The sequence below is a fragment of the Aotus nancymaae genome, unplaced genomic scaffold (assembly GCF_030222135.1).
Source record: "Aotus nancymaae isolate 86718 unplaced genomic scaffold, 86718_ANA_hifiasm-v0.15.2.pri h1tg000028l, whole genome shotgun sequence".
In the NCBI taxonomy this organism is placed as follows: Eukaryota; Metazoa; Chordata; class Mammalia; order Primates; family Aotidae; genus Aotus; species Aotus nancymaae.
Window position 1 is genome coordinate 10,430,814 of NW_026988441.1, and position 13,532 is coordinate 10,444,345.

Genomic DNA, 13,532 nt, shown 5'->3' on the forward strand with positions numbered 1-13,532 from the left:
AAAAAATAGCTGGGCATGGTGGCGCGTGCCTGTAATCTCAGCTACTCAGGAGGCTGAGGCAGGAGAATTGCCTGAACCCAGGAGGCGGAGGTTGCGGTGAGCCGAGATCGCGCCATTGCACTCCAGCCTGGGTAACGAGCGAAACTCTGTCTCAAAAAAAAAAAAAAAAAAAAAAAAAAAAAAAAAAAAGAATTCTTGTAGACTCTCGATATTTAACTTTTAGTATGTCACTACATTTCAGAATAATCACTTCCGATGGAAGGTTAGGAGAATTATGCAGTATACAATGCAATGGACTTGCAAATGTGGGAAGGTTGTTTGCACTTACATCAAGGTCTGAAAACACTGTTACAATTCTGAAGTTTAGGCTCAGAAAATATATATGCTACAAATTTGTGTAGGAATTGAGATATCACTTGTTTTAACTTTTGACAACACTAGAAGTTTGTAAAGTAGCTTGGCATTACCTGTGATTCAAACATTAATTGTCTTTGAAATAACTCACCAACACTATAAGCTTCACAAATAAGTACTGTTTCGCCTTCTAATTTTAGGTTGAATTCGTTAGGAAACATTATCTTAAGTCTGCAGCTAAAGCTCATTTCCAGTGTCATTCAGTATTATACAAATAGTAATGCTGAGAGCAGTTCTTATTATTCTGAAATATTTCAGTCCCAGCCCTGAGATTTTTAAAAATCACAATAAAACTTTATTGCTGCTCAGACATTGAACTCTTATATGGTAGGGTAAGTCAGGATTGTCCATTTCTTATGAAATTCAAGAAACTGATGATGGTTAAATCCATGAGATTGAATGAATTTCACTGTTGCCACTACTGGTCCAGTAGCACATGATAGATTACAATATTTTCTGCAAAGTACCTGCTGATGAATAATACAATGAGTAGCCATAGGCTTTAAACACGTGTTTTTATAATCCAATCTGTGCCTTTTTCTGCTCCAACATATCTTTTACCACTGTCAATTTTAACACATCTTAGCAGATTATACTGCCTCAGGTTTACTGAATTAATATTTGCACCTTCTTTGGTAATATTTTCACCTGTAGTTGTTCCATACAGACTGTTCCTAGAGGCTTATTCAGCCACTTCAAACTTGGCGTTGATTTCTTGAATACACAACATCTGAGCAACATTGGTAACATCTGTGAAATTAACAAGAGCCAAATAAAATTTATTAGAATCATTTCCCTTATATTTTAATAGACCGTAATATTGTCTGTTGCCGTCAACTCTTAGAGCAGTTAATCTTCCCCAAAGTCTAATCATCATAAACAAATTTATTTTCTCTGGACACATTTCTTTGCCTTCTGCAATCAAACATGATTTGATTAACTCATCACTGGTAAATTACTTTCCTTGCTTGGGGCAGACATAGAAGCTGAATATTTGAATATAAAAATGTACTGTAGTTGCTACCTCATTTTCAATATTTTTTGTGTGGGGGAGAAATTCTGCTCTGATGAGACATTTATTTAAAATTTTCTAATTTTTTTAGCGTACAGATGTTGTCACTGCATAGGAAGCACAATAATCATAATAAGCTTTGTCATCTAATTCATTAACAAAGTATTTCACCTCCATTGTGCTTTAAAAGTGTAACAAAGTCTGTTTTTCTGTTTTTTTTTTTCCTTGTGTTTGGCTTGATGAGAATGTACTAGTAACACCAAATTTATTATTTTTTTAATTTTTTTTATTGCATTTTAGGTTTTGGGGTACATGTGAAAAACATGCAAGATTGTTGCATAGGTACACATGTGACAGTGTGATTTGCTGCCTTCCTCCCCTTCACCTAGATCTGGCTTTTCTCCCCATGCTATCTCTCTCCAACTCCCCACCCCCCGCTGTCCCTCCCCTATTTCCCCCCCAACAGACCCCAGTGTGTGATGCTCCCCTCCCTGTGTCCATGTGTTCTCATTGTTCAACACCCACCTATGAGTGAGAACATGCAGTGTTTGATTTTGCGTTGTGTCAGTTTGCTGAGAATGATGGTTTCCAGGTTCATCCATGTCCCTACAAAGGACACAAACTCATCGTTTTTGATGGCTGCATAATATTCCATGGTGTATATGTGCCACATTTTCCCTGTCCAGTCTATCATCGATGGGCATTTGGGTTGGTTCCAGGTCTTTGCTATTGTAAACTGTGCTGCAATGAACATTCGGTAACACAAAATTTAAAATGTTGTGGAACAGCAATACATATGGCACTTGAAATGCTGTTCTTGTTCCCATTGCCCTCAACAGGGCAATTAACAGCATTTAACCCAATTAAGTTAACCCAATGCTGTCACTGTGATTTAAATTATGCTTAACAACAATACAAAGAAATGAGAGTGCCACCTATGGTCTCTGTTATAACTACATAGCCCTGCTGCTGTAATGCAAAAGCGGCCATAGGCCGTACGTAAACAAATGAGCATGGCTGTGTTACAGTAAAATTTTATGGACGCTGAAATTTGAATTTCATGCAATTGTCACATCACAAAATAATTTTTTAGGATTTTTTCAACCATTGATAAGTAAAAAAACATTCTTAGCTTACATCCTGTACAAAAACAAGCAGTAGGCTGGATTTGGCCTAGCTGTATTTTGCCAGCGTTGATTTTGTCTAGTGTTTTTGTGTTTTCAATTTCATTGATTTCTGTCTTAGATTTATTATATTGTTTTTCTGTTTGCCTTTAAGACCTCTTTTCTAATATATGCATCATTGCTATATATTGCTCTATAGTATCTGCTTTAGCTGCATCTTTTACATTTTGATATGTTGCATTTAAGTCTTGATTCCACTTAAAGTATGCTCTAATTTATTTTCTTAAAACATTTCCACTTCACTGCATCTAGTTTCTTTTGTGGCTAATTTCATTGATTGCTTAGAAGTATGCTGCTTAATTTCCAAACATTTGGAGATTGTCCAGATAGCTTTTTTTCTTGTTCATTTCTAGCTTTAATCTATTATAGTTAGAGAAAATACTTGGTCTGATTTGAATTCTTATGAAATTAAGATTTGTTTTATGAAAAAGACAACATCTGAAATAAAAAATTTATTCAATGGGCTCAGTAGCAGACTGGAGATGGCAGAAGAAAGAATCAGTGGACTTGAATATAGATGAGTATAAAAATGTCATTTGAGCTTGAGCGACAGAGAAAAACAGAAGAAATGAGCAGAGCCTTAGGAACCTGTGGGACAATATCAGAAGTCTTTGGAGCCTCAGGAGGAGAGGAGAGAAATGTTCATTTGGAAGTACTAGCTGAAAATTGCCCAAATTTGGTGAGAGACATAAATTTACAGATTTCAGAAACTCAGTGAATACCAAATACAATAAACTCAGAGAAAATCATTTCTGGATACATCATAATTAAAGTTCTGAAAATTAAAAATAAACAAAAATATAGCTATAGAAAATGACACATTATATATCTGGTAGAACAATGACAGATATATGTGGATTTCTCATGGGAAGCCATGGAGGCCAGAAAACACTGGAACAACATCTTTAAGATTCTTAAAGGAGTTGTCAATACAAAATTCTATATCCAATGAGAATGTCCTTCAGGAATGAAGGGAAAAAATGCCACACCTGTGCTAAACAGAGCACTAAAGGAAGTTCTTTAGACTATATAGAAATGATACTAAATGGAAACTAGGAACTTTAGAAGTGATGAAAGAGCCCCAAAAGTAGTAAGTTTTTTGACAAATCTAAAATACTGTTTTTCTACTCTTTAAAATATACATGACTGTTTAAATTAAAATTATAACTTTCTTGGATAGAGGGTTTTGTGTATATAGAGTAGTATATATAAATGAAACAAAGTGGAGAGGTAGTGGGAACTATTTGTTGGTAAGGCATCTGCATTTTACAAAAAAGTAGCTAATACTAAATACACTGTGAAAGATTACATATGTATATTACAACCCTAGAGCAACCACTGGGAAAAAAAGAGGACATACAGCCAAAAGCTGATAGATAAAATGAATGGAATATTTTTAAAAAATCAAATAACCCAAAATAAGGCAGAAAAGGGGAATAGAGGAACAAAATCAGGGAGGACAAACAGGAAAAAAGATAATAAAATGGTAGGCAGAAATCCAGCTATCTCAATCATTACATGAAATGCTAATGGCTTGAATACATCAATTAAACGATATTGTAATATTAGATACAATGCAAGAACCAAGTATATACAGTCTAAAAGAACTCCATTTAAATATAAGGACATACATAATCTGAAAGTTAAAAAGAGAAAAGGAGCTATACTATGGAGTAGCTATATTAATATCAATGTAGACTTCAGACCAAGGCCAGGGATGCTGAGGGACACTACATCAAGGGTCAGTGCCCCAACCAGATATGTAATCCTAAATGTGTACCCACAAAACAACAGTTACATGCAGAAAAACTGACAGAATTCAAAGAAAAAATAGAGAAACCCATAGTTCTATGTAGAAATCTCAACACTCTTTTTTTTTTTTTTTTAATTTTTTTTTTTTAAAGACGGAGTTTCACCATGTTGGTCAGGCTGGTCTTGAACTCCTGACCTCAGGTGATCCGCCCACCTTGGCCTCCAAAGTGCTTGGATTACAGGCATGAGCCACCGCCCGGCCTTCAACACTCTTACAGTAATCAGTAGAACAAGAAGACTGCAAACCAATAAGGATTCAAAAGACCTAAAAAATACCATTAACAGCTTGAACTCATTGACATTTCTAGAGCCCTCTATCAACAACAGAATACACACTTTTCATGTGCTTCAGTTTTGATTGTTGCTGTTGACCTGTCTTTGAGTTCGCCGATGCTTCTGCTGCTTATTTCTGATCTGTCTTTGCCACTTGGTTGCAGATTTCTACGTGGTGAGAACTGTGTCAGATTCTCCGTTTGCTTATTGCCAAGCAAAGGGATTGGCAGAGAGTAACTATTTGGTACCTAACTGTGGTTGGTGCAGCTTTCCAGCAGGCAGCAGGAAATAGGGACCTTCAATTCAGTGAGAGTGTACTGAAATTTTCTGAAAATAGATATGGGAGAAATAAAAGATGTGAATGTTCTCTGTCTCTTATCTCTGATCAGTTTTGGTGGGTTGCCGAAAGCAATAGATTTTTCAGAACGTTGTAAAGGTGATGTACACCTGTTGTTAATTACTGGCCTAAAATAAATATGCTTTGAAACAAACCAGGGCTAATGAGCAGCTTCTAGATTTATTTCACATGAGGATGATAGTAACAATGGCTAACATTGATCACTGATTTTCTAATATTTTGATGCACTGAACTCATTTATCTAGACTTTATCCCAAAGGCAGCTATGCACATGTTTTAACCAAGAAAAAAAAATCAAACTTTTAATTCTGTCAAACATGCAGAAGCAACAGTAGTCTATAGGATGACCGCTGCGTGAATTCATATTTAACAAGAATTGCCTTTTCTTTTGAATTCTTAATACCCCTTGGCTAATTAGTGACCCTCTGCTTGATAAAGGTGATCAGAGAGATCTAAACTGGAAGGCTGTCTTCACACGGAGCGCGTGCCTGCACAGACATCCGCTGCACATGTTGCTGCTGCTTCCTCTTAGTGACAGCTCCAACAGCATCTTTTAAAAGAGAGAAATGGGGATCTGGGAATCAGGATGCCTGGCTCCCAGGCCCTTCTCTGCTCCTGGCTTGAGTGTTCTCTGGCAATTTTCTTGAGAGGCCAAATGGCCTAGTGGCTAATTGCATGGATTCAGCCTGCAAACTGCCTCTCTTTATGTCCTGGTCTGTGGTTTGCAATCCTCTCTGCACACGGTAGCCATCTGGGGGATCTCGTAAAAACTCTTCTTCCTCAGATCCTGATTTATAGATCCTGGACCTGGGTCTGGACATTGGTATTATTTTTTAAAGCTACCAACTGAGACCAGTGAGGTGGCAGATTAAGAACCACTGTGCTAGTTAATTGAGAACACAGACCCTGGGCTAATGATCCTGGCTGTGCTGCTAGCTAAAATAAGAAAGTAGCTTAAAATATTGATGCTTCAGTATTCTGAACTGTAAAAGGAGTTACAAATTGTAACTTCTTGGGGGGTTGTGGGGTTAAATGAGGGAGTTCCTCTAAAGCATATGAGTTGGTCTTCTCACCACATTTTCTGCTTCCTCTCTTGCCCTAGGTACCCTCTAACTCTCATTCTGTTTCAATAGTCTGATGACGCCTTTCTCTTTGAGTGGCAAATATAGCTCAGTCATCTTCCAGCACTGAGATCAGCCCTCATTTTCTCCATTGAGCCCATCCATCCTCCTTCATCATATATGGGTTTGAGGGCCCTTCCATGCCCTGTCAAAAAACCCCATGCACCCTCTACCCTGGTATCTGTCTGGGTACTGTATTCCTTTTAGAAGATGATAGATAAGTGAAAGAAAACTCAGCTCTTTTACTGCTGATTATGCAGCCAAGTTCATATTTGTCATTGGTAGTTGTGCTTACATCCTCTGGATTCTACAGCAGTGGCCAGGTGGAAGAGGAGGGAGCAGGTGTCTACTGGACTAGTGGACCTCTCTTTGAGGCAGTGCTAAAAGGCTGTGCCTTATCCACAGTTCACGTTCAGTTCCTTTTTTATTGTTTTGAGTTCTTTCTCTTCCACAGATAGCCTTAAAGCTGCCTGAGAACAGTAAATAAAGTAACAAACCTAGAGGAAGAACCATGAAATTAAACTCCTGATCTCCAGTCCTCCCCAGGGTCAGGCACTGAGCTGCTTTTCACAGAGGAGCACACGAAGCCGCACAAACAACCCTGCAGGTTAGGCGTTCTCATCACCAATGAGATTTTGTCAAATCTAGATGGAGGATCACATTTTTGTTTAACATGAGAAACATAGTAGTATCACAGGTTTCATTAGTCTGTTGTTATATCCCTGTGGGAAGACGGATGTACTGCTGAGCTTCCCCTGAGCTCAGGAAGAATATTTACTAGCCACTGTATTTTTCATAAGGGTAGTCTCAATGTATATAGCATACCGTGGCAACAAATAAAAGTAAGAAGCCAGAGCTACAGACATAACCAGAAGTTAAGGGTGACTTTCCTGGGACAGAGCAGTAAATTCTGCTCTCCAGATGTCTTACAAAATACATTTGCAAGGGCAATTTTTATGACACAAAATACTATCTGCATCTCTGCAGTTGCAAGTAAATAGAGATCCCTGGTGCAGTTATAATAGGTTTCCACTATGCACACAGAGAATCCTAATAACAATTATATATTGTTGGCCCTGTGTGATCTGAATTTTGCAGATGACAGAACTGAAACATTAGAAAGGTTCATGAATTTAACCACGGTTACACAGCAAGTATATAGTAGCACCAGGTTTTGAACGCAGACATTTTGTCCCCAGAGTCCACTTTTAACCGGTACATGACATGCCACTGCCTTTCCTTTCCCACATCTCCCAGGATCAGAAGGAGCATGCTGGGAGCTGTAAGGCATGTGAGGCTACTGGGTACAGCTGTAAGGTTGTTCCATGCATGAGGGCACCCTGCCAGGAGAGCCAGGTGGTAGCTGGAATCTAGCCCATGCGACGTGCTCCTTAACACATGTCTGTGGCCACATTTGCTGGAGGAAGGGACCCCTTTTTCTAATTTGCACAAAGATATATTTCCCTCTTAATCATGGCTTCTGTCGTATTACTCTGTTCTGCCTTCTCAGGTCTCTGCCTTCCCCTAGAAAAAGAAGGAAAAAATGATCAAATTTCAGGTGAGTTGGTTTTCATTTCTGCCATTTTATGTGTGACCCCATTTCACAGTGAGTGGACACATCTTTTTCCCCCTTCTTTGCCAAGGGTAAAGAATAACTACAGGCATTCAGTATCATTTATGTGTCAGGCTCTGGCTTTTGTGTTTGTCCTTTTCTGAAATTTCCTTTTAGTTTTAAATGTGTTTTATTATTTATTTCATAAATAATAGTATAAAAAAGAATAGAAATTTTAAAATCCCACACCTCATTACCCTGCTTACAAATCTGTTTTTGTTCATGGTCATTTTTTAAAAATATAACTGTTCTTGCAGTAATACATAACAATTTTGAATTAGGCTTTTAATCTGCTTAAAATAATAGCAGTTAATTTTCATCATTTAATAAGATTGAAATGAACTGTTGTTATCCCTCTCCCTACTTTTCTTGAAATTATTTCCAACTCACAAGCTTTTAAGTTCCTAAGGATTATTGCGGTTTTACATGGCAGCATCAGTTTTCCTACAGGTAATCTTGACTCAAAAAGCAGTTCTGAGAGAATTTTGATATTATTTGTCCATAATGTTCTAGGGACACAAAGCTAAAAATATTTTCTCTGAAGTGATGTCTCAGTGGAAAACATAAAATAAGGTTTTGTCTAACAAGATTATATTGCAGGTAAAATTGGGGGAAAAATAGATGTTTTTGTACAAAAAGAGCTAGATTCTTCTTAGTACCTGAAGCTATGTGTGTGCCTGTATATGTTTGTATGTCTGTGTGTTTCATTATTCATGTATTAATTTTATTAAAGTAATACAGACACTTAGTTTAAAATTTAGTCGTGCCATGGGATATATAGGCACTTTCTATGTGTCACACTATTCATGGCCCCAGATGACTGTCAGAGAGGGACTGTGTAGAGTCATTTGCACTATTACCTTGAAGATAAGAGGTTCATGTTCATAGAGGAAGAAGATGAGTGTCTGGCCAACTCTAAAGCTTTTTTGCGTTCTGGGTTAAGAGTTTCAGGTATATCATTTGGGTGGAAATACAGACAGAAAAAGCAAAGCAAACTAAAGCAGGGTTCTGCATTCAGAGCTGAAGTTGTTATGCTCAGAACTGCAACCAGGAGAAATATGAGACTGAACTGGTGTTCATTTAACAATTTAAAATTATCCTACAGCAAAACGTTACAAGACAGCAAAGTGAGATGAAAAAATATTTACAATGTCCATGGAAGAAAAGACCTCAGTGTCCTCCAAATGAATTATTATCACAAAACAAGAAATAGAGATGAACAGCAAATGTGTATAAAGAGAATGAGCTTCATTACTAATAAATCTGTGAGAATTTTTTTAATTTTGGTTTTTATTTCCCAGATTTACTTCTGAGATTATGAAAGATTTCTTTAAAAGCTTTTATATCCAGTGTTGACTAGGATTTTTGCTTTCTTGGAAGCAGGCTAAGGTGGAAAAATCTGTTTTGGGAAAACACCTGCCATTATGATTTCAGAATTTTAAAGGTTATTATTCTTCAACATTGCCATTTCCACTTTTTGGTATTTGTTTTGAGGAGGTAATCAACAGAATTCCAGGGGCTAAGGTCTATGAAAAAGATTGTTTTTGCAACATTGTTCACATAGGTAACCTAAAACTAAGTGTGCATTAGTTGGATCAAATCATTATATTCTAGATCATTAGTTCCTTGAATTACTTTGCAGGCCAGAAATGGGAGAGAAGATATGATGAAAATATTCATAATGTGGCTAGCATTTGTTGGACACTTACCGTTTGCCGGGCACTGTTTTTCAGTGCTTTACATGTGGTCACTCATTTTATTACTAGGACTCTACGGTGTAAATTTCACCATACGAATGAGAAGACAGGAAACCTGTCCAAGATGATAGAGCTAGCACTGGGCAGAGCGCCCAGATCCAGACACAGGCAGTCAGGCTCCAGAGCTGTGCCCGTCACTGCAACAGCATACACACTACCGTCTCCAGATGGGCACAGAGGATGAGCTACATATTTGAGCAGTAAGCATGACTGATACCCTGTAAATTTGGCAAATTAAATAAGTGATGTGTGTGTGTAAACGAGGAGAAACAGATAGCATTAGTCGCTGTCAGAACTAAATCTTTTGTGGAGCAAATGGCATTATTAATACAATTTAAAATATTGGTAACCTAGGACACAACAGAGTTCCAGGGGCTTACTTATAAGAGTGCTAACAAAAGGAAGTAATTTGAAGTGCAAGGATTTCTTTTCTTGCAGCCTTTGGTGAATGGTATTAGCATTATAGAAAGCAAACAGAAAAGAACTATGTAAATTTGACTCGAGTTGCCCAGAATCCAGAACAGCTTCCTATCCTTTACATTTTCTCAGCACTGCCCCTCTTCTGTAAACACAGTGTGTATGTGTTTGGTATTGTAGGAGATGGTGACATTCAAGGACGTTGCTGTGGTCTTCACCGAGGAGGAGCTGGGGCTGCTGGACTCTGTTCAGAGAAAGCTGTACCGAGATGTGATGCTGGAGAACTTCAGGAACCTGCTCTTAGTAGGTGAGGTTAGGTGCCTTTAGTAACAACGGCAGCCTCCTGGGGTGTCTTCCTGTGCTCAATTGTTAAAAACTCTGAAGCCCCTGAAGTTATTCTCTGAGCTTGGGTACTGAGAGTCCTAATAATCCCTGTGCAACACAGACAAGATGGTTCTCTCCAGTCTACCCTTGGAATAGTAAAAATGGTCCTGCTTCATTGATTTGCCATCAAACAGTTTAATAAGTTGTTCCAGGTTAGTAAGCTTATGAAAAATAACTTTTCAGGGCACCAGTAACTGTTGATGAAGTTTAGAGGTTTTTTTTTTAAAATAATATATTTGTAAATAACTGTAAATTCACAGAAAACTTACAAAAGTAAAAGGACAAGAACACCCATATAGATTCACTGAAATTCTACCTAGATTCACCTCTAATAACATGTTATCCTATTTGCTCTATCATTTATGTTCATGTTCTTTCTCTCTATATATACATACTATCTGTGTATATGAAAATATATATATGGTCTTAATAACTTTTTCTGAACCACTTGAGGGTAAGTTAATATACCATGGCTGTATTTTATATATATAAATATATATATTTGGCATATATATATATATTTGGCTTTATATATAAAATATATGTATATATTTATATGTATAAAATAAAGCCAATTATATATACATTTGCCTTTATTTTATACATATAAATATATGTTTTTAATAAAGCCAAATATATAAAATATAAATAAAAATATAATATAAATATAAAATATGTATATTATAAATAAAAGCCATATGTGTTTGTGTATATACATACAAATATACACCTATATAAATATGTATACATATGAATAGATGTTCGGTTTTATTCAAAATAAGAGAAATGGTCATTAAAATTATACTGAAATGTCATTTCTCACCCATGAGATTGGCAAAAATTCAAAAACTTGACACTATACATTTTTCAGCAAAGCTGTGGGGAATGAAGAACTCTCACGCATTCAAAGGAAGAATGCAAAATGATACGGCCCTTAGGGAGGGGAAGTTGACAATATCTAATAGAGTTACGTACCTACCCTTCCCAAGCAACCCATTTCTAGGAATTTTCCCTAAAAATAGCCATGTGCAAAAGAGTATTAATAGTATACTAAAATTCATGTAAGAAATGAGGTAAAATAAGTAAATAGAGAGTGTGTGGGTACAGATATATATACTCTTGCACACGGCTATATATATGTATATAGATACATATAAATAAAATAAGCATGTATATGCTTATTTTTACAAGAAGAAATACAAGAAGGAAGGTTTAATCAAAATCATGGCTAGGCATGGTGGTTCACACCTGTAATCTCAGCACTTTGGGAGGCCAAAGTGAGAGGATCACTTGAATCCAAGAGTTCAAGACCACCCTGGGCAACATAGGGAGACCCTGTCTCTACAAAAAAATTATCTGGGCATAATGATGTGCACCCATAGTCCCAGCTACTGTAGAGGCTGAGGTGGGAGAATTGCTTGAACCTGGGAGGTTGAGGCTGCAGTTTTAGTGAGCCATGATCATGCCACTGCATGCTGGCATGGGCAGAAGAGTAAGAGCCTGTTTCAAAAAAAAGGAAATCATGAAGTTAGTTTCTTATAGTGGATGGGAGGTAACAGTGGAAGGGATGTGGGAGAAAGTCACACTTGTCTGTGTATACCTTTTTGTCTAGTTGTGACAAATTGAACGTTATCAAACTTAAAGACTTTTGCTCTCCTTGCCTTCTTTACAGCACATCAGCCCTTCAAGCCAGACCTGATATCCCAGTTGGAGAGAGAAGAAAAGCTTTTGATGGTGGACACAGAAACACCAAGAGATGGGTGTTCAGGTGAGAACTGTGATGCCGGAACACAGCAGCCAGAGAGCCCCTTCTTGAACATGAGTCAGAACACATCACTTTGCTGTTTAAACTTTCCTGTGGCTCCCCATTTCATACGTAGTAAGTTTAAAGTACTTAAAATGGCCTATTCGGTCCTAAGGCATTTGTCCCCTTAACCTCTCCTCACTTTCTATATTCACCTACTATTGTTAGTTTTTGCTCATTCAGTCTGTTTCAGAGGCACTGCCCCTCAGACCTCTCAGTTATGCTTCTGTGTCACTTTCTTTGACTCGCTTTTCTCTCTGAATGAATTGGGTAATAGATACATGATCTTTGCTCTCTTCATTTCACCTTGAGACAGCTAATAGGTGTATAATAAATCTATGTAATTGAAGGGTATTCCAGAATATTGTTTCTCATCTAATGGATGCCTGTGCTAACTGCTTAGCTGTCCTTGGGTATTCATAGATAGGTAGCCATTAATCCCAAAAGATAAAATAGCCAGTAAGCTAAAGTAAGTATCAAAATGACCAATGCCAACATTACAACTGGTCTTCCTCATGCAGAATTTTCAAGTGAGACACCCTTGTATTCATACGTCCAGCTTCTTATCCTCCCATTCTGTCTCATCCTCTCACACCCAAAGTCTCTTGACACAGCCACAGTCTTAAAGTAGAATTTTCAAGTTGGACATTTATGTGAATCCAAACATTTTGATAGTTTCTTGAGTCCTCAAAACTCTGATATCAAAAGCCACTGTTGCATCTGTGTAGCTAAGGATGCTGCTGGGTAAGAAGAAAGAATCAACAGAAAATTCAAAACAAATTAACTCGCTTCTATAATTGTTTGTTTCCATCTTGATTAAGATTCAGGGTACGGCCGGGCACGGTGGCTCATGCCTGTAATCCCAAAACTTTGGGAGGCCGAGGCGGGTGGATCACGAGGTCAAGAGATCGAGACCATCCTGGTCAACATGGTGAAACTCCGTCTCTACTAAAAATACAAAAATTAGCTGGGCATGGTGGCACGTGCCTGTAATCCCAGCTACTCAGGAGGCTGAGGCAGGAGAATTGCCTGAACCCAGGAGGCGGAGGTTGCGGTGAGCCAAGATCGTGCCATTGCACTCCAGCCTGGGTAACAAGAGCAAAACTCCGTCTCAAAAAAAAAAAAAAAAAAAAAGATTCAGAGTACTACATGGTACCCTAAGTAGGAGTTAAACTTTTTCTCTAAAGATCCCAGTAGTAAATACTTTAGGTTTTACTGGCCACCTGTGCTCTTTGTCACATAGTCTTTGTTTTCCTTACATCACTTCAAAAATGTAGAAAGTATTCTTGGCTGCTGGGTTGTACAAAAACAGGCCAAGGCAGTGCCAATCTCCCTTCCTGATACTATCAGCTGGAACATAATATCACCTTTTAAAATACCTTAA

The 13,532-nt window shown here is 37.6% G+C and overlaps 1 protein-coding gene across 2 annotated transcripts in view; it reads left to right on the top strand.

Moving 5' to 3' along the window:
* ZNF112 (zinc finger protein 112) overlaps positions 1-13,532 on the top strand; it is a 29,750-nt gene that overhangs the window by 6,823 nt on the left and 9,395 nt on the right. The window contains exons 2-5 of one of the 2 annotated variants that reach the window (XM_012446571.2): positions 6,629-6,781; positions 7,685-7,732; positions 10,141-10,267; positions 12,017-12,112. In XM_012446571.2, coding sequence (XP_012301994.2) covers positions 7,718-7,732; positions 10,141-10,267; positions 12,017-12,112 — 238 coding nt within the window. In that variant the 5' untranslated portion in view covers positions 6,629-6,781; positions 7,685-7,717. The remainder of the gene's footprint in view (positions 1-6,628; positions 6,782-7,684; positions 7,733-10,140; positions 10,268-12,016; positions 12,113-13,532) is intronic. The other variant, XM_064381201.1, reaches the window with a different exon arrangement.